Raw genomic sequence first — 25,033 nt, 5'->3', positions numbered from 1 at the left:
TGATCTTACAGCGACGTTTCAACAAATTTCTTTTCAAATTAAAATAATTTGTTTACAAAATTTAAAAGAAAATTATTTTTGAATCGATTGAAAATTGTTTTTGGTCAATCGATTTTTTTAAAATTGTCTTTTTTTATAAAAAAAAATCTACATTCATTCCAACTCGTCATGTAGGTAATTTTGTGAGAGGAATTTAAATTTTACTCTTGATTTTCTCAACACAATGGTGGGTTGTTTTTTTTTGGAAAATCTTTTGTTTTTTTTTTCTAGGTCTGTACTGAGGAAAATTATCCCCCTCTCCCCTATAGAGACAGAAGGGCAATTTTATTGTAATATCCTCCAAAAGGTGTGGATGATGATTTCCAAACAGGTTCACATTCAAGGTTGCAATTAAAATGCTTACTTTTGCACTTAAACTTTGAGAAAGATGTTGAGGAAAGATTCTTTTTTTTGTGGTGAAATATCCCCGTTTTTTTTTTTCGTGAAATTGATTAACAAACATTTTCTGTGCATATTTAATTGTCGAGATTTCCTTCAAATGATGATGACTTCTTGATTACACGGACGTCGCATGTTGGTAGGGCTTATATGACACAAAATTAATTGTCAAGTGTTATTTAACATTTGCCAGCGGAAGCCATTGTGTGTGCAGAAGAATTGAAGGTGAAATTGGTAGACATTGTAAAGGGAGTTTCTTCTGCATTTCCGTTGTTTTTTTCTTCTTCTTTTCATCTCAAATTTTTATTTGCCTGTCAAGCCGCAGTTGGGTATTCTCTTTGCCCGTATATATGAAAAGATGCAAATTGCAATTTGGCATTCTTGAAGTTTCCTCTTCAAGCAAGACGGGCGTATGCAAAATTCAATAATATCATATTTCCTTTGCGGTTTTATTTTATGCGAGAATTTTCCATTTTACTCATAATCGCATTTTCCACCCAACCCCCACTCAAGGCAGGCGAGGGAAATCAACCCTGATGGTCCCTGGAAATGAAATTCAAGCTTCTGAAGAGGTGAATGTTAATACCGCAAGGAGGGGTGGCTGTATCGTGTCATCTCACCTTATGGCGTGGGGAGGATGCAGCATAATAAATGGCCAAAATATCCATTTCATCGTTATTAATGTGGGGGCATTATCAAACGGATGACATCCACGTACAAATTGCAAAGAATTTCCTCCTCCGGATTGCCTCATTACGAGATGCCTCAATTCAATCTGGTACAATTCAGCTAACAAAGTATCAGCAACAATTTCGTCTTCGTGATAAATGACGACACTTTATTACCCCCCTTTCCTTCCGCTTTGACGAAATTGGAGCGCATTTTCTCTCAAAAATTCTCCTCACACTGACAAAGTTGGGGCACTTTTGTTGGGGGCACAAGTCTCGGGGTCTCCTATCTTAATTGATTGATGGTATTAGGCAGCTTCTTCTACTCCTTTTGAGAGAGGGTGTGGTAAGGAGGAATTTCTTTCTACATCATTGGATGAGGAATTTATAAAATGTTGTCCTCGCTGTCCGTTCTTTTCCTTCAGAATAATTTTAAGGAACAAGATCAAAATTATGAGATTTTCTTATTAAAAAAAAGCTCAAAATTTAAGCAAATATGTATGTAATAGGATCCTGAAGCCTCAAATATCAAAGTATTTTAGTCCGTTGAAATTTAAAGCTCCCCCTCTATGTTTTCCCATAAATTACCCAACTCACATCCACTAATGGCCATCGTATCATCTCAAATAGTTCAACACTTTCTCTCAAAATTGCTTTCATGATCCTCCCATCCCCTCGCAGAGAAGTTGATTCAAGTGGGGGATAAGGGTGGAAATTATAGCATGAAAGTTTGCCAATAATGCCGACCAAAACAATGCAAATGGGTGTCTCTGCGGGCAGGGTTTTCGGGAAAGGGGTGGTAGTGTGGCTCACTCACATTCTCGCTCACAATTGCCCAAGATGGAAGCATTCCGAAAGCCTTCGAGGGGGTTGTGGTAATGAATTGACAATAAATTCATGCTTTTGACGTGAAAGACCATTTTTGCAGACGCTCCTTCCACATTCTATATTTGAAATTTTCTCTCAATTTCCACCCCACGAGGCTTTTCCCCCTTACATACATACTTTAGTCCCCCCTGGGTGGTTTTTCATTATTTTGTGTAAATGCGTGGAAAAAGACAGACAATGTTGGAGCTTTCAGCGAAAAGAATCATTGCAAAAGATGAGAATGTCTTCCACATATGCGGGGGTGAATTTTTCGGTACAACCATATGGAATTGTTCCATTTTCTTGGGACAAAAGAGCGGCGCATCCATTGAGAAAAATTGCTCAAAATACACGAGGAAGAACATTCATGGAGAGACGATGATGATTGCTTCAAAGAATATGGGAATGAGTCGGTCGTAACAGGAAGTGCGTTGCTCTCCATCACCTCATATAAGCTTATAGCAATAAAAGTGAAAGATTTCTTGCTTTACTTTTTTTCTTCTTCCCCTTTTGACAGAGATGTTGTGTCTCAATGGGTTTTAATAAAATCTCACACATTTTTTTTTCTTTCTTGCAGACAAAAGTCCAACAATCCACAGCCGAGAGGTCGCAGCGCTTACATGACGGTAAGAAAAATAAAATTATATCTTCCTTATGCAATAAGAGAGCTTATAGAGGACAGGTAGTGTGCAGAAAGTCTAACAATCGCCCTCATTTTGGCGCATTATGTGGATGTTTGAAGTTTGTGCGATTGCTATCTATGTGGGGGAGTAATTAGTAATTGTGTTAGTACAGACAGAGGGGAGAGTTTCGTATATAGTTTATGTCAGAAGCGATTGAGATTTAATTTGTCAGATTATTTGGATCAGATAGCTTCAGCCCCAGGGGTTGGTGGTTAAAGGTAAGCTACAGTGTAGCCCTTATTTCGTGAGAATGTTTGAATTTAATTTATTGTAGGTAATACGAAAATTCGGTTGATTTAATAATAGATAAATAATTCACCAACTTAATAATCTTTTTCTTATCTCTCTTAATAATTAATTCGAATTTAAATTCATTTTAATGGACTTATTTGAAAGTTTATCAAAAGCTCTTAATCAAATGAAAAATTTCTTTAGTTTAAAGTCCATAATTTGTTATTAAAGTTCCCAAACTTTCAAAGCAATAAATTCCATTGAAAATCTCCGGAGAATTCTTCAACACCCCCCCCCCCCCCCCCCCGAAATCTCAATTGATTTCTGCAAACTCATCCCATTGCCAAAGTGAATTCTCTCTGAAAATCCCCCGAGAGTGTTGAAAGCCCCGAATGTGTGTGGAACTTTCCACTACCTCAAAATCATTTCCCCCTTGAAATTGCAGAAAGGAGATGAACTTCAATTTCGCTAAGTGGAGACTGCCTCTCTCTTTTAGAATTTTCAATTCTCCCGCTTGAAAAAAAAAATGTGGCGTCCATAAATATTAGTTGAGCGGAAGGGGGATGAATTTACCCAACCACCCATTAATTTATATTGTTGTAATATTTACAGAATTGGCGGAGCGTGCGGAATTTTAACGCGATCCATTCGAATAAATCATCCGCTTTTGTACAGAAAGATCCACAGCCACCATCCCCACAAAAGCACGCGGGGGTGGACTAATTTCCGCTTTATATAGAGAACAATGCAGCAAAATCAACGTCAATGGCATGGAAACTTTTTCCGCGGAATTGTCAAACCATTTTGCACCCTATCATCAAAGTTTTTACAAGTTGGGGGGTATATGTAGCAGACAAAGAGCACCCCCGTCGTCTGGTGGGTGGAAAATGGGAAAATTTTCATTCATTTTGCAATGTTTTGGAGAAATTAATTTGCATTCTTCACAAAAGTCCCTTTGTCTCGGACGATTAAAGCAACAAAATACATCACTTTTTATCCCAATTATTCTCCCACCACCGCCATCAATGAATTATGTAGCCAATATTCTTTGGAGAGCGGACTTCCTCTACCTTCTCCACTTTTTTCTGCACCGTCAAAAGACTCCCTCGTAAACGTCTTGAAGCACATTATCTGCAGCACATGAGGATAAAAAATAATTACAAAAGGAGCTTTTCTACTCAAAGCTTGAGGGTATGACGGGCGGAGGTGGGTGGTCCACCAGGTGAAATGTGAAGAGGGCATAATGCAAATGAGGGGCTCTTGTGAGCTTTAGTGCTGTCATGAAAAGGTATATAATATGGGAAAACCCCCGTCTTCATGCGGGCGTGCTGTTAAACCACCTTCTTAGTAGTTTGTAAATTCTCCTTTACCACCCAACCACCCCATTTATTTCTTTTTTTTTCCTCAAAGAAAATTCCACCCGTGCGCTTTATTCCTCCCGAACAACACCCATAATTTCAATCTACCCCGCTGGGGCATGAATTATGCGCCAAAGAGGGTAATTTTCTCGGTAAAAGTGTGTGTACAAAAAGAAAGTATGTTTTCTCATGCTGTGCGCGAGAAAAAAGGTGTATTGAAGAGAATAATTTTGGGATAAATCACAGCGTATTGTTTGAGAATTCCAATATATAGAAAACTTTCGATGGATTTTATCGCAAAAATACAGCGAAAGTTTGCCCATGAGAATGGTTCTCATGAGGCCCATGCCGGTATGGATTTTTTTCTTCAAATCCAAAGCGCGTGATTGTTGAGCTGAAAGCTGAAGAAATTGACAAAGATATCGGAAGAAAAGTTTGTTCAATCTTTATTGGGAAATTCGGGCGGAAAATTTTAAAATTTTAATCTGAAGGAAAGCTTTCATTTAATTTATATTAACAAAATAGAATAAAAATTGTAAATGAGCACATTTACCTTTTCCCTTCAAATGTATTTCCTTCTCTAACTGCAAGAGCATCCAAATATTGTAGCTCTAGCTAGAGCATCACATACAGTCAGGCGAAATGTATGGTTTGGCGCCCAATCGCAAAAATTTCTGAACTGGCAGCTTGTGCGAACGATTAAAGGCCTTCATTAAGTGTGCCCCTCACATGCCCCCACTGCTTTGCATGGGGGGTTTGTCTGCACATGCAAAATCATTACGACGGTGGACCATGTTGTATGCTGTTTTGATGTAGAGACCCTGGCGTCGGTCACTTTAAAATTTACAAGCAGCAGACGCAACGTGGGCAAGCCAGTCTTCGTGGTGTGTTTCATAAAATCAATAGAGAGAGAACCACACGGAGGCTGCCCTCCACCCCTCTTTGTACAGCACCACCATCCCATTAATATTTGCATAATCGTAGTGCTTTCCTTGCACCGCTCTGCTCTCTGTGAGATTAAAGTGCGAGCTGTGCTTCAAAAAATGGGTGGAGGAACCCGGAAAAAAAGCTCCAGAATCGCTTAATAAATTAAATGGCGGGCATTTCCTCCTTCCCCCACGCTCGAATCAGCCGTAATCATCATTATCCACGTATGTTGGGAGATTTATCATCATCATCTGATGAGAGATCCACACAGTTTTGCTTTTGGCACAAGTTACGAAAGAAAAAACGACATCACACGTTACACCTTATGGTGCCTACCTCGCCCTCTTAAAACCCACCCCATTGCTCTTTTTTTCACAACCCCCCATCAAATGATGCACTTTATTGGCAACACCATGAGATCCTCCTCCCCGTGAATTCCCATCTCGATTCCCTCTTCACAGCAAACACAGAGTAAAAATTCCGCGTCAATTCCTCGTGCTGGAGATAAATGCACAGCAGTTGTTCTTGTTCGCTTGCAAAATGCAATGTAGGATGTCGCTCGAGCCATTCGGAGATTTATTCGCCACATATCAATTCCATGGCAAAATCCGCACACGATGGCCTTTTTGTTGCATCTGCAATTTGCAAGCACTTGGCACGTTTCTACATATGGTTAAATCTTCCTCTGGTGGGTGAATTTGAGCATGCATAGAGCTCCTCAGCAAAACTCCCAGCAATGTGGGAGTCAGGAGGAATTGTTATGCCACAGAAAAGGAAATAATTTGGGGGTACTTTGTGCCAGGTGCATGACTCCACTTTATCGCAGCTCTCAATGCAATTTACAAACATTCCTGGAATTTTCAAACAATAAAAAGAAACTTATCTTCAAGTGTTGGCACATTCAGAAGTAAGTGTTTGTGAGTATTTCTTATCAGAAAATGACTAATTTTTTAAAGTAGGGATTTATTGAATCAATATGCTTTTATTTTCAAGTTGCATACCGTCGCTGTGAACGAAAATTACACAGACTTTCTATAAATAAATTAGGGGGAAATTCATATTTATTTTTCAACATAAAAATCAATATTTTAATAGAGAAAAAAACTGAAGAAAAATTTATGAAAATCCAGATTTTAACTGCTGAAATGTTTTAAAATATTAATCGTTGGAAGGATATGTCAATCGTTAGAAAAGAAATGTTAAATGTTATAATAGAAACGATAAACGCATAAAAAAATTTCAAACACAAAAATAAATGCCAAACGTTACGAAAATAATTTGTCAAAAATTGCTAATTCGAATTTAACGACCGTTAATAGAGGTTTAGTTATTTAAATCTCATAAATTTCGATTTTTTAGTCGGTTCTTTTAAATTCATTTTGAGGGTCTTTAAAATATATTTTCTCACCTTTTTGACTGACTTAACCCCAGTCTTGAATTCCAAACCATCAATTTTCTCTTTTAAAAAATTATTTATTTACTTTATTTATAAAACCTATTTTTAAAATAAATTTTCCACTAAATTAAATTATTTAAATGATGCTCAAAAATTTCTTCTCTAAAAAGAGTTTTTTTTCTTTTCAACTTGAGTGGTGCAATTGCATTATGTGAGTGAAATAAGGAGAGAGGCAAAATGGCAATAAATTAGCCTCGAATTTCAATACGCACAGACGAGAAAGAACATCTCAAAATACCACCAAGTGCGTGATTAGCAAAATGATAGATAAACTGTGTGGCGCGTCTTGGAGGCTCTCATCTGCCGTCTCTGCACGCCCAAAATAGATCCCGCTGTGAGATTTTTCTCATTTTCCTGATAATCCCATTAGTGTGTGAATGCCTAATTTTGGCTCATAGATAACATAAAATGTTTAGCTGCTCTTTTGGCTTAATTTGCATAGTCAACCTTGGTCTTCTTTGGCTGCTTTCCATTCTGCCAAGATTTTATTTTTTATCTATTTTCATTGCTAAAAGCCTCCATGGGTTCGCGAGGGAGAAGAAGAAGAAGCGGTGTGTGACACCTCCTTGCCCCAAATGCACCACACCACTCATCAGCATTTAAGCTCTCTAAACCGAGGGCACACCTTTTTGGAGATTTAGAGGTGCAACAACAGCACAATCCTAGAAATATGTGTGAGTGTTTTGTGGGCCAAATAAGGTGTCACGAGGTGGTTACAATGAGCATGAAAAATTTTGCAATACTTAATACTTCCTTTCCGACCAAAAAGTAAGGCGCGCGCGCGCACAAAAGCCCGCGTGGATGAAGAACTCGCGATAAGCGCGCGTTTCTCAATAAGCATAATTTCTCACAAGAGTGATGCTGATAGCTTATAGTGTTTGTTTTTTAACCAAATGATGAATATGCATACATATTACACAAAATATATATTTTTTCGGTGATTATTTGCATATTGGGGAAGCAGTGGGACACAAAGGTGGAGCAAGAAACCAGTTGGTTCTCTCTCTCGTACACTGACTCATAGGATTTGTTTTTTTTGTGTGATGCCAGAAAGAGGGGCAATTAATTACACGGATTTTCAGCTAAAGCTACATGTATAACAATTTGGCACAAGAACAACTTGTTACAGCATTTCATATTTTCCATTTTCACACACAAAGTATTGCTGAAATCCCATCAATATATTGCGGCGTGGTTTAGCTATTTATTTTTCTATCAACGATCAGATTTTTGAGATTCTTTTTCCTTTTAGACATATAAAACTCCTTTTAAATGCTCTAAAAACAGTTTAGAAATGAAATTCTAAAGTAAAAAAAATGCTGTTCAAGATTGGATTCGAACTGGAGAATTCAGTATTGACGCATTGTTGTCTTATCCTCTGGACCAAAAGGCTATATGGTTATTGCTACAGGAAGAAGTGAAATAAGTATGATTTTAAATATTTTAAAATTTTTTTTGTAAGAAAATGAAGTTAATTTGCCTCTCATCTCCTTGAGGAATCTTTATTATAATCAATTTCAGTGAATGTGATAGCGTATTGTTAAACACAACAGCCCCCATCTTTCATTGTAAGCAATATAAGGTTTATATTGCAGAAATATCAAGTAGAATGCATTCCAAAAGATAAATGAATACAGAATGAGAGCAGATCGCGTGAAAAACAAGCATTCTGCTCTCATTTAATTGTGAATTCACAATGAAAATGCATGCTGACTCTGTAGGTGTCGCAAACACCATAAGTTTAAGAACCTACAATGTGGACTGTATGCGTGTGTGGAGGAAGAGAAAAAGAGCTGAATTTTCTCAATTTTTCCACCCAATTGTCAATGCAATCATAGCTGATAAATAGCAAGGTGAAAGACTCATAATGAGTACCTTATCAGTAACACGCGGGAGCTGCAAAAAGGGGGGAGCGCTATGTGTGGCAAAAATGCTGGAGTTGCTTTCCGTATGTATTTGCGAACACACCACTCCTCCCCGTATATACATATTTTGTGCTGCGAATAAAGAAATTGAGAGTCTGCCTCAAATATCGCGAGACAGTCTCATATGATCGTTCGTCATGAGGCAACAGAAAAGCGCGAGAGCTCGCGATCTTCCATTCTTTGGCGCCTGACGAAAGCTTCTTCTACAGAATTCTCCAACTTTTTTTTCTTCTTTTTTGCCTTCATTGCTCTCCTTCCCGTGCCAAAACGTTGGTGCTTGTGCGATCGCACGGAGACGCAGTGGTGTCAGTTCCTTCCAGGCAATGGACGTAGCTCCTTATGGACACAGTGTCGTGTGTAAAAGTTGAGAAAAAAAATTGTAATCTCGCAGTGATTTAATGCTCTGCACGCGAAAAAAAAGGTGCTTTAGCGTGTCCGAAAGCAAAACAAAATTTTAAGTGTCCACGAAACCGTTAATTTATTCGAAAATTGGGCTATTTGGGAAATCATCGATGCCGCAATTATAAGAAGAAGAAAGAAAAAAATCTGTGTGTGCGATAAAATTGCATTCATTGCAAAATCTCGCGCCATTTAGTGTGTGAAAGACGATCGAAATTTCCTTGCCATTTGCCAATTAATGAGTATATTTGCCTTTCTTTAAAGTCTCTCTCGTGCTTCGATAAAAAAAAAACGAGAACCGAAGTGAAAATCCAATATTTATTGATCCTCTCTCTTCGCTATTGATACAAGAAACCATTCCGTGTGATTAATCTACAATATATACATTTTTGTATTGAAGATAATTCCTAGACATCCAATATTATGTACATATGTATGTGTATTCTATTAGATTACCGTCTGGGAGAGTTTTTTTTCGAGCCCCCTTGTACTCCAAGGTGCCACAGATATAGATTTGTGATGAAATGTTAAATTTTTCCCTGCTCAACATCAAGGTGATGGGGAATTATGTGTGTGATGTGTTGACAAAGATTGCTAGACACGCTGAGTGACGACCACTAGGTCGGGGTTTTTTTTTGAGTGTGTTTTCTTGCAAAAAGCTCCCGCCTGGGAAGGATTAATTGCTTCCTGCGAAGACTGTGACCTCGAAATGGATGTTATTGCGGTAGGTGACTCATGAGAAGCGCAATTTCTTGGGCTCTGGATGCCCAATCTTTCTTGGCTTTTGTGTTCATTCTCGCGCGCGGATGCAACGCAAATTTTCCAACATGCACTGGGGGTTTGCAAGTTCACGAAATTTATGTTTTCTTTACTACTCCTGATTTTTCTGTTTGTAACGAATATTGAAGAAATGAATTTGTAACGAACGATAGAAGAAGATTTCTAAATAATTTAATGATCAAAGCTTTCGTCCTTGATTTTTGGTATCAAGAATTTTATCTTAACATTGACGTTTCGGACAATTTGAGTCCTTCCTCAGGGTATTAATATTCATTTATAAAAAAAAACTTTTATGAACAATTTAGGAAATATTCTTTTTCCTAGAAGATCAAGAAAAAGAAAACTGAGCCTTCCAAAGAAAACTCTTGAATTAACATTCGTTCAAATTGAATTATTCTAGTGTTGTGCAGCCAATTTTGTCACTCGCCCACCCCTATTTGTGAGTTCTTTGTTCAATTAACTCAATTTGGCCATCGTCTTTCCGTTTTTTTCTGCTCTGCACCAACACACATTTATTCTCAAGGCAAAAAAAGCGAAGAAAATAATTTCCTTTTGCGAGAGACTCCCTTTTTTGCCAATTGAGTGCGCGCGCAATTGACTTGAGTTAACCCCGCGCCAACAAATTGAAAATCATTTGCTTGGAATCTCTCACTGTCTGCTCTCAATATACAATTCCCCAAGCATCCAGTCCGTTTGTACTTTAGAGAGTTAATTAAAATATCTCCACTCGAATCAGTTACAAATAATAAATAAAACAACCGACGCGTTTAACTGGGAAATATGTGCGAAACATGAAAATTAATAAAATGTATGGCGATGCTGTGTCGCCGCGTTCAATGCCACCCTTCTATCTCCTTCATGCATCTCCCATCAATTCCATGTTTATTTTTCCCATTAAATGGTAGAATTATTTTATTGGGAGTCGGTACACAAATGGGCCATATATGCGATGTGTGTGTTATCGGATTGCACCGCAAATTGACCATCACGTGGGGCGGCGTGGATGTTTCTACTATATTACCTACAATACCTAACATACATAGCGCGATAATTTTTCACCCAAATGCCATGCGTCAGCAAATTTACTGCACTGCAAGGAATGGTCTGTCGGGATGCCTACGGGGAGTGTTACGATTGGGATGTATAAAAATTCAAAATGTAGTTTAATCAGCAAAATCCGCTTAGCACAGAAAAACTTCTGTGAGCTCTGCATTTTATGATCCTCGCAATATCGCACTCGCAACTCATAAAGCTACAATATGAAACGCATACATGGTCATAAATTGACGAAATGCAACCCAAGACCAATTTAAGAATCTTGTGTCGTGATAAAAATGATCTCGTGGGTGTATAATCATTTCATGTTGCCTTCGAATTAATAATTGTGCAGCATTACGTGCTGCCTGTAATGTCTTACTTATTTGTAAATGAGCCTGGTGGAATCTCCTCTCATGATTTTTTTCTCTCTTTTAATACTTTGTTGCACATTTTGTACAACAACACATTTCTGACAGGCAGAGTGACAGTTTCATGTGACCATAAACATGGGGAGATTATTGACATTTCATTGAAATGAAGACATTTTTGCATAAATTTCTCATTTTTATTTTGCACAGAAGTTAAAAATGGAGCAATAAATTCTACAGGAGCTTTAACTTTAAACTCTCAATGTTTATTTTCGTGAAATTTATTTATTTGTTGATATTTGACAGGTGAGGGATGACGGATGCAAATGTCATTCCGGGTTCTGTCAATGTCATTTTATTTAAATGTTCACTTTCTTGCATAATTTGCAGCCCTATTTTGCTAATCTATTAAAAATGAAGACTTTGACATGGTTTAGATTAAACAGAACACAATTAATCTTTAAAAAATTTAAAGAAAATCATTATGCTATCGGAAGTTTTTGACATGAGAAATCAAAACAATTTTTGTTTACAATATTTCCGTAGCTCTAATCAAATAATTTTTTAGCAGTGTATGATGAGCACTAGTAGCAAAATTTAATGTTTATTCGTAAAGAGAAGAGGAAATCATCGTACTGTGCGGCATTTTATGTTTATGCTTCCACTTTATCTTATCGGAATTTAATTATAAGTGGATGTCTGTATGACTAAGCCTTCCGATTTATTAAATAATCTCTTTTTTTCACAGCTCCTCTCTTCTCTGGCGTCGGATTTGGATTTAATGCTCAATGACTTGAGGGCGACGCCACCGAGATTCATTCAACCACGAGCTACGCTATCAGTTGTCAGCCACTTGGGGTGAGTTGCAACAAAAGATTTTTTCATTTTGGGGGGCCTCTTTTGAGTACTTTTGCACCCTTTTATGCTACCTATAAGTACGTTACGTAGGTGTGTGTCCATTGAACTTTTATTGATGCTCGCTTGACTGAACACTGCAGAAGGGTTTTTTTTCTTTTGGACTTGGGGGGTGGTAGGATGGTGTGTCCTTTGTTTACTGCCATCATGAAATTTTCACGTGGTCGAACTCAATTTCTCCTCTGTGCTTGACTTGAACTTTCAGAGGTGAGATTGTGAAGTGCCCAAGAGAATGAGGAGAAAATCATTAAAATCGAAATATTGCTCAACATCCAACTAATGCAAAAGTTTTCAAAGTTTATTTAAAAGTTTCTCACAATCTTCCGGTAAAATGCTTCTACTATATAATGTTGTGGGGCTGCTTGTATGTTGTGCCACCCTTTTGCATTGAGAGCATAAGAGATGCCTCGGCAAATTCTATTCATAAAATGGTAACGCGTGTGCGAGAGAATATACAAAACACGGCAGCTTAATACAATTAATATAATGAATTTATGTATGGGGGGATGAAAGCACAAGTCCCTTCATATTTTGCGCTTATGTTCAACCCCTTTTCCGGAAGGAGCTTCTTCATTAATTTCCCAACATTCAACAGCTCCATGGAACAATGATGACATGATAATGTGTACAAAATGCCGCGTCCCAACGAAAAATGGACCATTGATGACATTCTCTGATCTTTTCACTCACAGAAGCTAAATAATAACATTCCTCTCTACAACACCCCCTGACGGTTCCCCCCAAACTTTTCCTCTGCCACCCCGTTTTCCCCGCTCTTTGACAAACCCCCCCTGTTGGCTGGGGGTGGTGGTGAATGAAAAGTTTGCCAGGGGAGGGACTTTTTCATTACACTTCCTCTCTTGTGATTATTTGTGCAGGGATCAAATACATACAGTGTGAGGCGGAAAAGGGTTTCACCGACGAACGGCAAAAGCATGATTCAATTTGGGGTTGGGGATTTGCAGGGTGGTGGCTGAAACACCCTCGAGCCAATTTTAAAGCATAGCTCTTACAATCAGTGCTATGGAAGGTATTTTAGATGGGGTTTTTTGGGGGAGAAGCATCATCAGTTATTTTGCTTCTAAAAGCTCTCGTATTTCGCTATGTTTTTATGTCTTTTACAACATACAAAAAATATCTAAGCTGAAAGCTCTTTTAATCAGGAAGTTCTTTTTTTAAACATCAAATAAGTTCTTAGAATCTCTTTGTGGAACATAATTTGTTTTAATTAATTTAAATTAAACTTGCAAATCGGTGAATAATAATAATAGGTACCTACCTATAATTTGCCTAATAATTTTAATTTAAAATGACAATATTTTCAGCAAAAATACATCGAAAAGTTAATACTCTTTTAATATCCAAACTATGGCCATAAAATGCACATTTATTTACTTTTATTGCTAAATATTTTAATAAGCACATTCTGCTATCATTGCCCCCAGTTGTTTCATGATTTAATTATTTTTTAATTAAACCTTTATTGTTCTCAACAAATAGATTTTTCAATGTGAATTTTATAAAATTAATTTAAAATTTTATTTACGTAAATTTTTTTGTTTTAAAATTGAATATTTAAATTCACAGTTTGAACAACAAATTAATTAAACGTGAAAATGAAGGCACAGAGAGCTTTTCAATAATTTTCCACCCCCTTTTCTGTGAGCTTCGGGAAAAAAAGCTTTGTCTAGTTTATTTGCAGAGTTGGTAAGAAAGTTTAGGAAGAGTTTCTATCTCTGTTCATTTTTCTTGTATTTTTCCCTCAAATAAAACTTCATAAATTGTCGTGAAAAATTGCCCAAAGTTTCGGCAACATATAAATCCTCTGTGGATTTTCTGGTCCAAAGGCGTGGGGGAGGGGGGTTGCCGAAGTTTTAGGCGACCCACTCTCTCAATGATGTTGTGTTGTCGTCGCCATGCATTTAATTTAACAAGAGGAAGAATCACCCCGAGACAATCATTTAAACACTCCAAAATCCAAACGACTGAGAACATTAAATGGGAGTTATTTGTATCATAGAATGGATGCGATGGATTGAGGGAAGTTGCTGAAACTTTTCCCCCTAACTCCTCTGCCGAATTTCCTCCTCCGTTTATCCTCTTCCACACAATATTGGTGTTTACTGAGGGAAATTCAGCATGAGACAGCCATTCATTATGTACATATTATCAATACATAATGACTGCAGAGCTAGCGATATGGTGCGTGTGCGGGGAAGAGTTCACCCTGTGCCGCATATCTCAATATCTATGCCGCACCAATCGTCCATTACACAATCCATTCTTAATCTATTACACGCTCCGAATGCCGCCAATATTTTATTTAGCCAGAGAAAGAGAAAATATTCCACCCCCTTTTTCCTTTATGCCTTGGCAATCGCATGCCATCTTCATCCCCAAACGCGCGTCTCTTCTTCTCCATAATATAGCCGAAGCCTGTAAATGAGATCATCATGCAGGATGAAAGTTTTGTGCCTGCTGTCTCTGGCAATCATAAGCATCAATCGGCGATTCGGTACATCCAAAAGAAATCTGCCGATGAGGAATTTTTCCTTCGGGGCTCTACATCCCTTAGGGGTACACAGACCCTCATACTCTGCGTCCTATCGACCCTTGTGCAGCAAAATTGGATTGAGCCGACAAAGAGGGTGAATTTGATTTCGACAAATTCACTCTCTATAAGTTTTCCACGACGAACACGGATAAAGTAAATAATGTGTGTGTATGTGGAAGGGATGGAGCGGATTTTTCTGGGGCGTCAGGAGGAACTTGTTGATTGACATAAGGATCCGCCATCTGAATCCCTCGACAAATGTAAAAATAATTCCCGTGAATTTCCCCATTCTTAGCCACCAATTGAAAATCAATTTCCCATCTGGGGGGCGGGCGAGGTGAGTGGGAGGCTTCACAAATTGAAATTCAACCCTTGGATATCATCTTCCGTTCGACATTTCAATTGTGGTGGTGCATTTAATTAAAATGACAAGTCCCAGGGGGTAGAACATCTGGGTGGATTTAATTTAATATCTAATGGCTGTATTTCACTGCAAGATGCTTCCTGCATTCTTGAATTTCGGATATTTAATAGATTTCACAAATGAATGATTTGCAAAAAAATGTAGATTAGAGATTTTAGGGTTGCGCTAGCCATTATGCTAAAAATTTGAATATTCTATAGAAAAGAGTTAGTTCATTAATCTGTAGCAGTTTTTAGAATTTTATAGTGTTTGTAATTAATTTTTCTTTGTCGCATTTATAAATTAAGAGTGTGGGTGAGATATTTTACAAAGAAAAAAATACCCTGTCATCATACCAATTAAGTAAAATATCCCGCCTCTTCCCTTAACAAAAAAAAAAGATTAAAAAATATAAACAATGGCAAATTTCGAAATTGATGAACATGATGACAATAATTCTCTCTGCGGAGTACATTAAATAAATTAAACTCTTGTGTGGAATATGAATAACAAAGCTGTGAACATTTCAATCATGTGAGTGTTCTTTGTGTGGCCTTTGTTCTGTCAGATTTTATAAAAATTTCATTCTTATTTGCATTTTATCTTTGCAAAGGTGATTCACTCGTATGGATTTTTTTTCATCTTCATTTTAGTTCTTACACTCATTACTCATTTTATTCTATAACCGAAAGGGGAAAGAAAAATCCTCATTGAGCGCTTTCTCTTTGAAATCTGTATGTAGCTCAGACACCGCGCAATTCCCGCAATTCCACATGAATGGGATTTATGGGGAAAATTGTTCGATCATAGAGGAAAGATTTCTTCTTGCATTACTAGAAGAGATTTTTTTTTGAGAGCAAAAAAATAGCTGCACACATATGTATGATATATGGGGGAAACAAGGAGATTTCCTCCGCAGCCAGCAGTTGGAATTTCTATGGTGAGGAATGGCAAGTGTTTGCGTTCCTTCCCTCCCATCGCCTCTTCCCATTCGTGATTGCAATATTTCCTGAAATGCTCCACATAATTTATACAAGGAGCAAGTCTGTGTGGCGATTTTAATTACAAGACACTCAGCACACACCATGAGAATTGATTTATATTAGCAATTACGTCATACAAGCCACACTAATATCATCGACCTCCTCTCTTTGCAACCCAAACGGGGGGACCCGCCACGCCGCCCCGGGGCGGACGTCGTAGCCGAGGTCGGAGCATCTCTCTGCACCATTCGCCACCGCACATGGTGTATGTTGTACCAAACCGGAAATAGCCCGGGAGGTTGTCCGTCCGTCCATGTGTTGGGATTTCAGACTAAAAGTTTCATACCATATCGGGTCCGATGCTTAACACCTCCACACGGTCATGGAGTGAATCAATATATCGCGTGCGCCCAAAATGCGCCATTTTAGCACAGCAAAATTGCATCAATGTTTTTGCCTGAGTTGTGGTGAAGCTAAAATTGAGAGAGAATGAAATTCCTTAATTAGGTTTCGCATAAATCCACTTGTGTGCATGGGATGAAGCCATGTGTGAGATTGACTAACGCTTAATCGAGCCCACACCCCCGGACACATCGTCGTCCGGCGTTGTTTGCGAAGCCAGACAAAGAATGTACACAGCCGGAGTGGAAGTGCAAAGAGAAAAGCACCTTAATTGGATATAATGCCCCAACACATTCTCTGTCTCACCAAAAATTTTAATCCACCACATGGGAATACCGTCAGGAACCAAAATGAACTTTATGGAGTACTCCACTCATGTACCGGAATTAAGCGTAAGGGCATGGTTTCCGTATGAAATGTGTGAAGGAAGAATTATTCATACTGAAAGGAGTTTATCCGTTTTATTATTCAGGGAAAATTAGGAAAATCTCTTATTTGAAGAACCTAATAGAAAGCTGTATAGTTTGCGTAATGTTTAAGAGAATTTAAAATAAAGCTTGGAAAAATATAAAGAAAATGATTTGTTCAAAAAATGACGTCACATTATTGTGCATTTTGTCTCTAAAGGAATTAAGCATTCGCATTAATGCTTTTTTAATGAAATTTTTAGAAAGGTTTATATGATTTAAGCGATATCTGCAAGTAAAAGGAATAAAAAGCACAATGATGACGTCATTATGTACGTTTTTTAGACAAATAAGTTTTTTTTCTCTAATTGATTTTAGTTGAATCAGGGAAAGTATTTTTGCGGATTTTTATATTTTCTTTTTAATTTTTTTCAAGAGTACGTACGTTCTGATTCGTCCGTCGAATAAAGTGTTTTTCTATACAGGAATGAATAAGCTCCTTTAGCAATATATTTTTTTTATTTTTAATAAAAATTGCAAATAATATAGGGGAGTTTATAATTTTTTTTAACTCTCCTCGTAAGACTTTTAGATGATTTAAAATGTTTAAAATTCTAGATATTTTAATTTTTTATTCTAGTGTGCTCTTACCTAAATTCTTCTTATTCTTCCATTGGATTATCCAAATTTATTTCTCAACAAAAAAAAACCATTAATTTGTGTGGTGAAATAACTCAAATACACACTTCGAGTAGCTGCCAAGAACACAAAGTACACATATATTTCACGAAAAAATACTCATCTTATTTCGCAAAAGTAGCACCAAGGGAAAAATTATCACTTCTTGTGTATACATATACTACGCAAATGGTTACGTTCTCTTTTTGGTGCTTCACACCTTCCTTCCTGATAAGCAAATGGACACGTTTTTCACATTGAAGTTTGTATTTTCCCACAGCATTTTTGGGTGGGCAATCAATCCCTGAGTTTGTTTGAAAATGCTGATTAAATTGAAGGTAAGCAAATTGGCGTACGGAATGGTTGATAAGGTTTTCCGGAGACCCCTCGGAGAAATATATAGTGGCTCATGTTTGGCATTAAATTTTCATGTGTGGAGGAAAATCAGCATTCGTCTCGTTGGCGGTGAAGTAGGAAAAATTTTCTCACTATTTGTTCATCATCCGGCGAGGAGTGCACAAGGATAATTTTGTGGACTATCTGCACGTTCACGAGACCGCACTTTATCAATGCGAAAAGTGACTGCGTGGGAGGGGGGAGGACATAAATGACACCCTCGAATGATACCCGGGGGTTTTTTGTGGAAATTTTACTTCCCCGAAAAAAACCTTTAGGGTTTTGGCTATAAATTCTTTCACGTGTTGGGATGGAGTTAAGTGTTCGAAATGGCTTTTGGTGGCCGAGGGATGAAGGTGGGTGTTACTCTGGGAGGGTGTAGGGGGAGTCTGGTTGTTGGCAGGATGTGGAGGAAATTGGACACTTGTTCATCTTCACATGGGGACACACACAAGTTCTTCTCATGAATTTTTCAACATTAATCGGAAGAGAGGTTTGCCTCATAAACAACCTCTCAAGATGTTTGGGCGTGTATTGGCACATCGGGAAGCAATGTCTTCATTTTCCATTCAACATTATAAGAGTTCTTGAATTTTCTTCAGTTGGATAAGTTAATAAGAAAGCAAAAAGGAGCTTTTTGTGCAAAAAGCTTTTTGTCTCTTTGTAGAGAAATTTTCTCTCCCTGCAGCTGTTTATTAAAAGCTTCAAAGCAAAAATTCTCTATGAATTTTACATGAAATATGATTTTCCCTTCATCTCCCTCAGTTGTGGTTGTCTGTCATGTCTGATGATGATCCCTCCAGGCCCCAAGGATTTCCGATCACTCAAATCAACCTCATCCTTTTCTCTGTACTCTCTCTCTCTCAACACTGACCGGATGTGTGTTGTTGGGATTAAAGAAAAATCTTCTCTTCATCCTCTTTTGCAAACCTTTCATCCCACCCCTCCACTCTGTATGTTTAGAGTACATGGAAAATTTGCAGATCAAAGAGATTATATTTTTCCTGGGCGAATATTAAATTTTTCAATAGCATCTTACGGGTATATGTGTATGCCCTCCTTTTTGTCATGGGGGTGACTCTCCTTCTGACCCCTCTTGTGAAATGGAATTGAGTCTGTGACACACAAAGAGAGCACTCTTTAGAGGATTTTCCACATAGTAGAGCTGTGGCTCTTTAAAATTTAAATGCTTCTCCATTTTTATTCGCGACGCACTTAAAGCAATGAGATTTTTTTTCACTGCTTCTTCAAACCCCCTTGACATTTTCAGCTGGATTCTCGTTCTTTCTGCTCCCCCCTCTCTCATACACTTAGAATGGCATTTAGGGTGGAAAAAATACTGCGATTTTTGCCCTCAAAAAGCACAAATGGGTTTTCCTGCCGGGAGCTCCGTGAAAATCCCCGCACAGACACGCCAAAAATTTACTTTCTTTAACTTTAGCAATTCTCGTCACGATGATTTTCTTTTTCTGTGGTCCATTCTAAAATGATGATTTCAATTGCGATGGCACCCACAGAAGGTTCGCATCAGATCTCTCTTTATAAAGGAGAACAATACGCTCAATGTTCTTGCATTTGAATTCGTGATTATGTGCGCGGGTTTTTCCATCGCACAAAGACACGGAAGAACGTGCAGTGAGAAATTTTTAATACATCACACAAGAAGAATTTAAATGTCACAAATTATTTTCTTTTGCTTTTTTTGCACCCACCTGACATATTTATGATACTGCAAATGCCGGTGGAATGGCTAAGAATCGTAAAAGTCGCGCGGGGCACTTGAGATTAGTTTGAACGTGAAGCAAAAAACAACCACTTGCAGTGTTAAAATTCTTTGCAAGCTAAGAGCGAAATGTTTATGATCTTCTTCCCCTTGTGAGTTATTTCTTTTAGCTGCTTAAGGAAAAACAGAAGGATTTCTTTTCTGCCTCTGCGTTTTATATGGAAATTGTTGGGATTTTGAGAGAATTCTTCTTTGTGATTTTTTTTTCGTGGTAAAGGAATAATTTATAAATGTTTTATTTTTATTTTATTTTCTTTCTCAGAGTGTTGAGAATAAACAAGGGGTTGTTGTCTGATTTTTAATTCTATTTTAGGCAGAGTTTTATATTCAAATTTAATTCTTCTGCATTTTTTTTTAGTTTTAATATCTTTATTTTACATAAATTAAACGTCTTCTGCGGAGCAACAGTGTGATAAAAATCAAGATAAAAGTTCAAAAAATCCCTCAGACGATCTATAAAGATTTTTTCCCTTTAATTAGGTCTCCTTAGAGCCACAAAAATTCGCTTAATCATTGTCTCTTCATTTATAAACGTGCAAAAGTCAATCACTTCCATTTAATATTGTGCAAGATTTCATTACGAAAGCATTTTTCCAATAACTTCTCTCTATGATGGAGGGAATCAAGTGAAGCCCTTCTTCTCTGTATAAAAAGTTCGTGAATTTGGGAAGAATCATGCTTGGAGAATTTTTTTATGAGTCACCGTCTCGTCGCATAATTCAATGCGGTGGTCGGTGCAGGATTCTTCCGCCATCTAAACCCCAAAAGTATTGTATTTTATTATTCATGAAAAAAAGTGACTTTGTGGGCGACAGGGAGGGTTTTTTATGTGAAAAATAGGCCACATTGCATATCATTTTCCACAGGGGGGTTTTTCTCCGTTAGAGAGGGGTCTGCGTGAGCCATTGCAAACGAAGAAGGGATAACTGAGGCGAAAAGGAATTTCTTATACGTGGAAGAAAATGAATTCCACCCATTCGTCTAACTGATAAATGACATTTAAAATGTTTGCAAATTAAATTGAGTTTTGACTTGTGAGCTCTTCAACTTGACACTGAATAAATGACTTTTTTTTCTTGCCTTCCCTCCATGTGGGATCATCTTTATTCACTTTTCATCCATCTGCGGGGGAGGCTTTTTTTCATGTGACGGAGCTTTTTTGATACGATGAAGCTTTGATCCCCCGTGGGAGGGTTTTTCGCTTTTTGCACGCGGGATTTCCTTCACATCTGTTTTACGGAGTTGTTTTTCCATCGCAGCATCGTCACCATTGAATTTCATCCCAGTACTTTGAATCGTAAAATTCAGTGTATAATACCACCCTTATCCGCAGTGGATTAATCCCCAATTCTCCAGCACTTCAGAGTCTCGCGCGCTTATCCCGGGAGAGGGTAGATTTTGCAGAGAGGGACACAAACGCACTTGGTGGCCGTGTACTTTGGGGATATAAAACCCGTACCTGAGGAAGATCCACTCAGCGGTAATTGAGAGATAAATTGTTATGACACTCGAAACTACTTCAAAGTGGTCCCATAAACATCATCCCAATAAACATAAAGCAGAATTACGCCAAGTTTTTTCGGAATACACACCTGGGGTTAATTTTCGCTAAAAGCTCCCGTCACGATGCTCCTTCACTTCTCTTGTTGGACTTGTTGTGTGGAGCATTTTTCTCAATTGAAATTTCCACCCATAATGGCGAGAAACTTTTGTCCCACGGGTTCGTTGAGGCGAGATGGGAAGATTAAAAAGTAAAAAGCACCTGAATTTTTATGTCTTTCACTTTTATTGTTGCGCCGTGGAAGTTCTTCGTCTGTCTGGGAGGCTTTCTATCTTGATTTCTATGCTTTCTATAAAGTGTTATATACAAAAGTTAGGAGAAAAAAAACCCTTTGAAAGAGAAAATTATTTACATACTGGGGTGGTTATTGAAAGAATTTTTAATGAAATTGAAAGATTTAAGATTTCTTTCAATTCTTTCAATAACCACAATAATCAAGCTTTAAGCTTGAATGAGCTGAAGCTCTGAAGAGTGTGTTTTAAGATTGTGGATATTAGGGATTCTTTTTCTTCATTTTTTTGTGGTTCTTATGAATTTCAAAAACTAAAAAAAAAGTTTTCAAAAATTGTCTTAAAATTCTTAGATGATATAATTTTTGATATCCATTAAATCATTTACAAAAAGCAATTTCAATTAAATGGACTGATAAAAGAAGGATTATCCGAGAAGAAAATTCTCATGCGTACAGAAAAACTTCCTTTTCTGGTTTTTCTATTGCAAATAGGGGCTCAAAGGTATGCAAATCTAAATTAAAAATTGAAAAAAAAACTTTTCAATGCATTTAATTCAATTTTAATGTTCAAATTTATTTTCTTATATAAATTTTGTTAATTTTATCAAGAAAATTCAAAGCAAAATATTCTCAAAGAACTCTAAAGAAATTCCTTCAATGTGAACGAGATACAAGCTCTATATGCGAAAGCAAACGCCGAGAAGTATATGAAACTGCGAGGCATAAATTACTTGCAATTTTTATAATATCAGCAAAACGAGATCTATTTTTGAAACTTTCCTCTTCCGCAGCATTTTTTCTTTTATTTTTTTTTCTTGCTGAACTTCTCTATTTCCAAAAGAAATGTACATACGTACAAACACCTAGAGTTCTTTATATCTTTGTCGGGAGAATAGACAGAAAGATTAAGGTGCAAAAATTACGGTGGGAGTCTCGTGGTGAAGAAGTTGATGGCATCTCCTTAGCATCTCGCATGTGCTTCACGGTAGATTATGTTTTTTTTTTCGGTGGATAAAAGTGAGATTTATGGGTGTGCAAACAATTTTTCTTTAGTTGAATTTTCAAGCATTGTCACTCTCTCTCTCTCTCTTTCCTCCCAGAAAATTTTCCCACCCACTTTCTCCTTCCTCCAATATTTTGTGCTTGAGATCATTTATTTGTTTTCTTCTTCTTGCCTTGGCGCTCTGGGAATAATCCAATTATTTGAAAAAGTCGAAAATTGGGTACAATAAATTCGTACGATGCCTAATCGTCTCGCGGGATTTTTTCCACGCGTCCAAAATTGCCCCGATAGAGGACATTTTCGAGCGCGAAAAAAGCTCCAAAACGAGGCACTTTTTCTCCTTGCGTTGAGAAGAAAAATGGTGAAAGATGGTGTCAGATGAAAAACATTTTCTTGATCTCCCGCAATATTATGTGGCTGAGTTGTCGCCTTCTTCTTGCATGGGTGGGAGCACCATAAATTCATGGCGGAAGAGAATGAGTCGAGGCAATCATATTTTATTGTTCAGTCACACAATAACATTACCATAAAGGATTCTATTTGGTGCAAAATACACCGAGGGTGTGCCAATATTGTGGATTTGGTGGCACACACAGCCTGCCTCTCAAAAGAACTTTCTTCTCCGAGATGGAATCCTTTTTTTCTTGGGGAGAGGAAAATGGGACGACGAATCATCGTGTTTTTCCACATAATATTTTGAGTCAATACAAGTGATTGAGAGGATTGAGTTTTTGGCAGCGATTATGGGACTTTCTTTGCATAGTTTTTCCCTCAGCTAACTAAATAGTTGGTTCGTTTCATTGTGATTTTATTATTTCAAATTGGAAAATTGGAAAATTGGGAAATTGGGAAATTGGTTCTGTGGTTCAAATTAAAAAATATATTTAATTCTCCCTCAGATTCATGATTTCAACGACCAATGAAGCCATAAAGTGAAACAAGCTCGGAAATTTTCTAATTAATCGCCCAAAATAAAGGAGTTTATTCATTTTTGGGCTTTTGTATTGAATGTTCGAAGCTTTGTTAGAAAAGATAATCCATTCAATGGTTTTAGGTCTCTCTCTATTTTAGCGAACAGCATTGTAATATAGGATTATTGGTTAAATTGCTCGTTCCTCGCATTCAAAATCCACACAGTTTCTTGGCACAACAATATTCTCCACCAATTCGGAGGGCAGCAAAATGGCTCAATAAGAGTGTGCGAAATGGTCAATAAAACATAACGATTGTTGTCATCTCGCCAAATATATTTGCGAGTGAATTCGTCACGGTACAAAATTAACATAATTGACTAAGCTCCCGATTTCCACGCTAAATAGCTCAATTTTCCCAACATGCGGTGGGATCTTCATCAGGGTCATGGAATTGGGATTTATTTACTCAGCGATTGGTGACCCTTTTCCGGTCCACTGATCAATCGTATTGTACACGCAATGAGAGTGATGAAAATCGATTTAATATGCCCCGGTATTGCTGAGTAAACAAACATTTCACAGAGACCTGCCTAAGTGGATCAAAAGAGTCTCTCCACGCAGAATTCCCGCATTTTCATGGAAGCTCACCAGCAGTTTTATTTATTTTTTCACTTCTTTTCCACTTACATGGCGAAAAAAGTGCACTAATGAACGGCTGTGAGTGGCAATTATTGCTAATCAATCACGCTATATTATTACACATCGTGATACATTACAATTCGTGGCAATTAAATTGGATGGAAAAAGTATGTATGTGCGGCTTGAAAGCCATTTGCAAGAGAAGTTTTCCATTTTCTATATACGATGTCTTTGGCATCGCAGGAGATTTACCCAATGATCCATCTCTTGAACTGCTAGTTGAAAATTACATGAACCTCATCGAAATTAATGTAGATACGCTGTGAAAAGGCGAGAAATGGCTGCAATGGCTTTTTTCATTAAAAGTTTTTTGTGCTCTGTGCACTTTTTTCTGTGCTAGATAATTTGCTGGATGGGTCTCTGTCAAGTGTGAGAAGCAAGCAAGGAAATTGCCATAGCTTTTGCCAATACACTGACAGTGTGACGCTGAAAACAGCATGAATGAATGTAGGTATTTGTAACGGACGCGGTATAAACTAAATGTGCTTTCTTGTGTACCTTTAGTTTGTTGACTTGATATATCCGGATTTTCTGACATTCCATTGCTTAGCAACTGAAAATATTGATTTAATTGAATTGCTTTACCTTTTTTCTCTAATTTTGTTGAGGTCACATGACAGATGTAAGGAAATTTGTGGCTCGGAATATCACGTGACTTGTCATGTGTTGTTGAAAAAAAAATCTTTTTCTTTTTAATTTATTATTGAATAAAAGTTTGTAAAATTAGAAGGAAAGTAGATTAGTTTTCTTCTAAAATTTTAAGGTTTTGGAGACATTTCTTAGGTTGTCCTACTAGATCTTACGTGACGTGCTTCAGAAAATGTCGCTTAACAATCATAGACAATGCGAGTTACATTTAAATAACACGTTTGACATAAAAATTTTAATAAATACCTGTCTGAAAAAGTCTTTCAAAGAAATAAAAAGAAAAGATTGCCTTTCTAACGTTAAATTTTAAAAGTTTA

The 25,033-nt window shown here is 37.4% G+C and overlaps 1 protein-coding gene across 1 annotated transcript in view; it reads left to right on the top strand.

Moving 5' to 3' along the window:
- Positions 1-8,660: 8,660 nt before the first annotated feature.
- The window catches only part of LOC129796551 (protein sprint), a 64,989-nt gene continuing 48,616 nt past the window's right edge, over positions 8,661-25,033 (top strand). The window contains exons 1-2 of the mRNA XM_055838611.1: positions 8,661-9,676; positions 11,887-11,996. Coding sequence (XP_055694586.1) covers positions 9,662-9,676; positions 11,887-11,996 — 125 coding nt within the window. The 5' untranslated portion in view covers positions 8,661-9,661. The remainder of the gene's footprint in view (positions 9,677-11,886; positions 11,997-25,033) is intronic.

This window comes from Lutzomyia longipalpis, chromosome 1 (genome assembly GCF_024334085.1).
Source record: "Lutzomyia longipalpis isolate SR_M1_2022 chromosome 1, ASM2433408v1".
In the NCBI taxonomy this organism is placed as follows: Eukaryota; Metazoa; Arthropoda; class Insecta; order Diptera; family Psychodidae; genus Lutzomyia; species Lutzomyia longipalpis.
The sequence above is the reverse complement of the archived record's forward strand: the minus strand, read 5'-3'. Positions and strand labels throughout refer to the sequence as shown.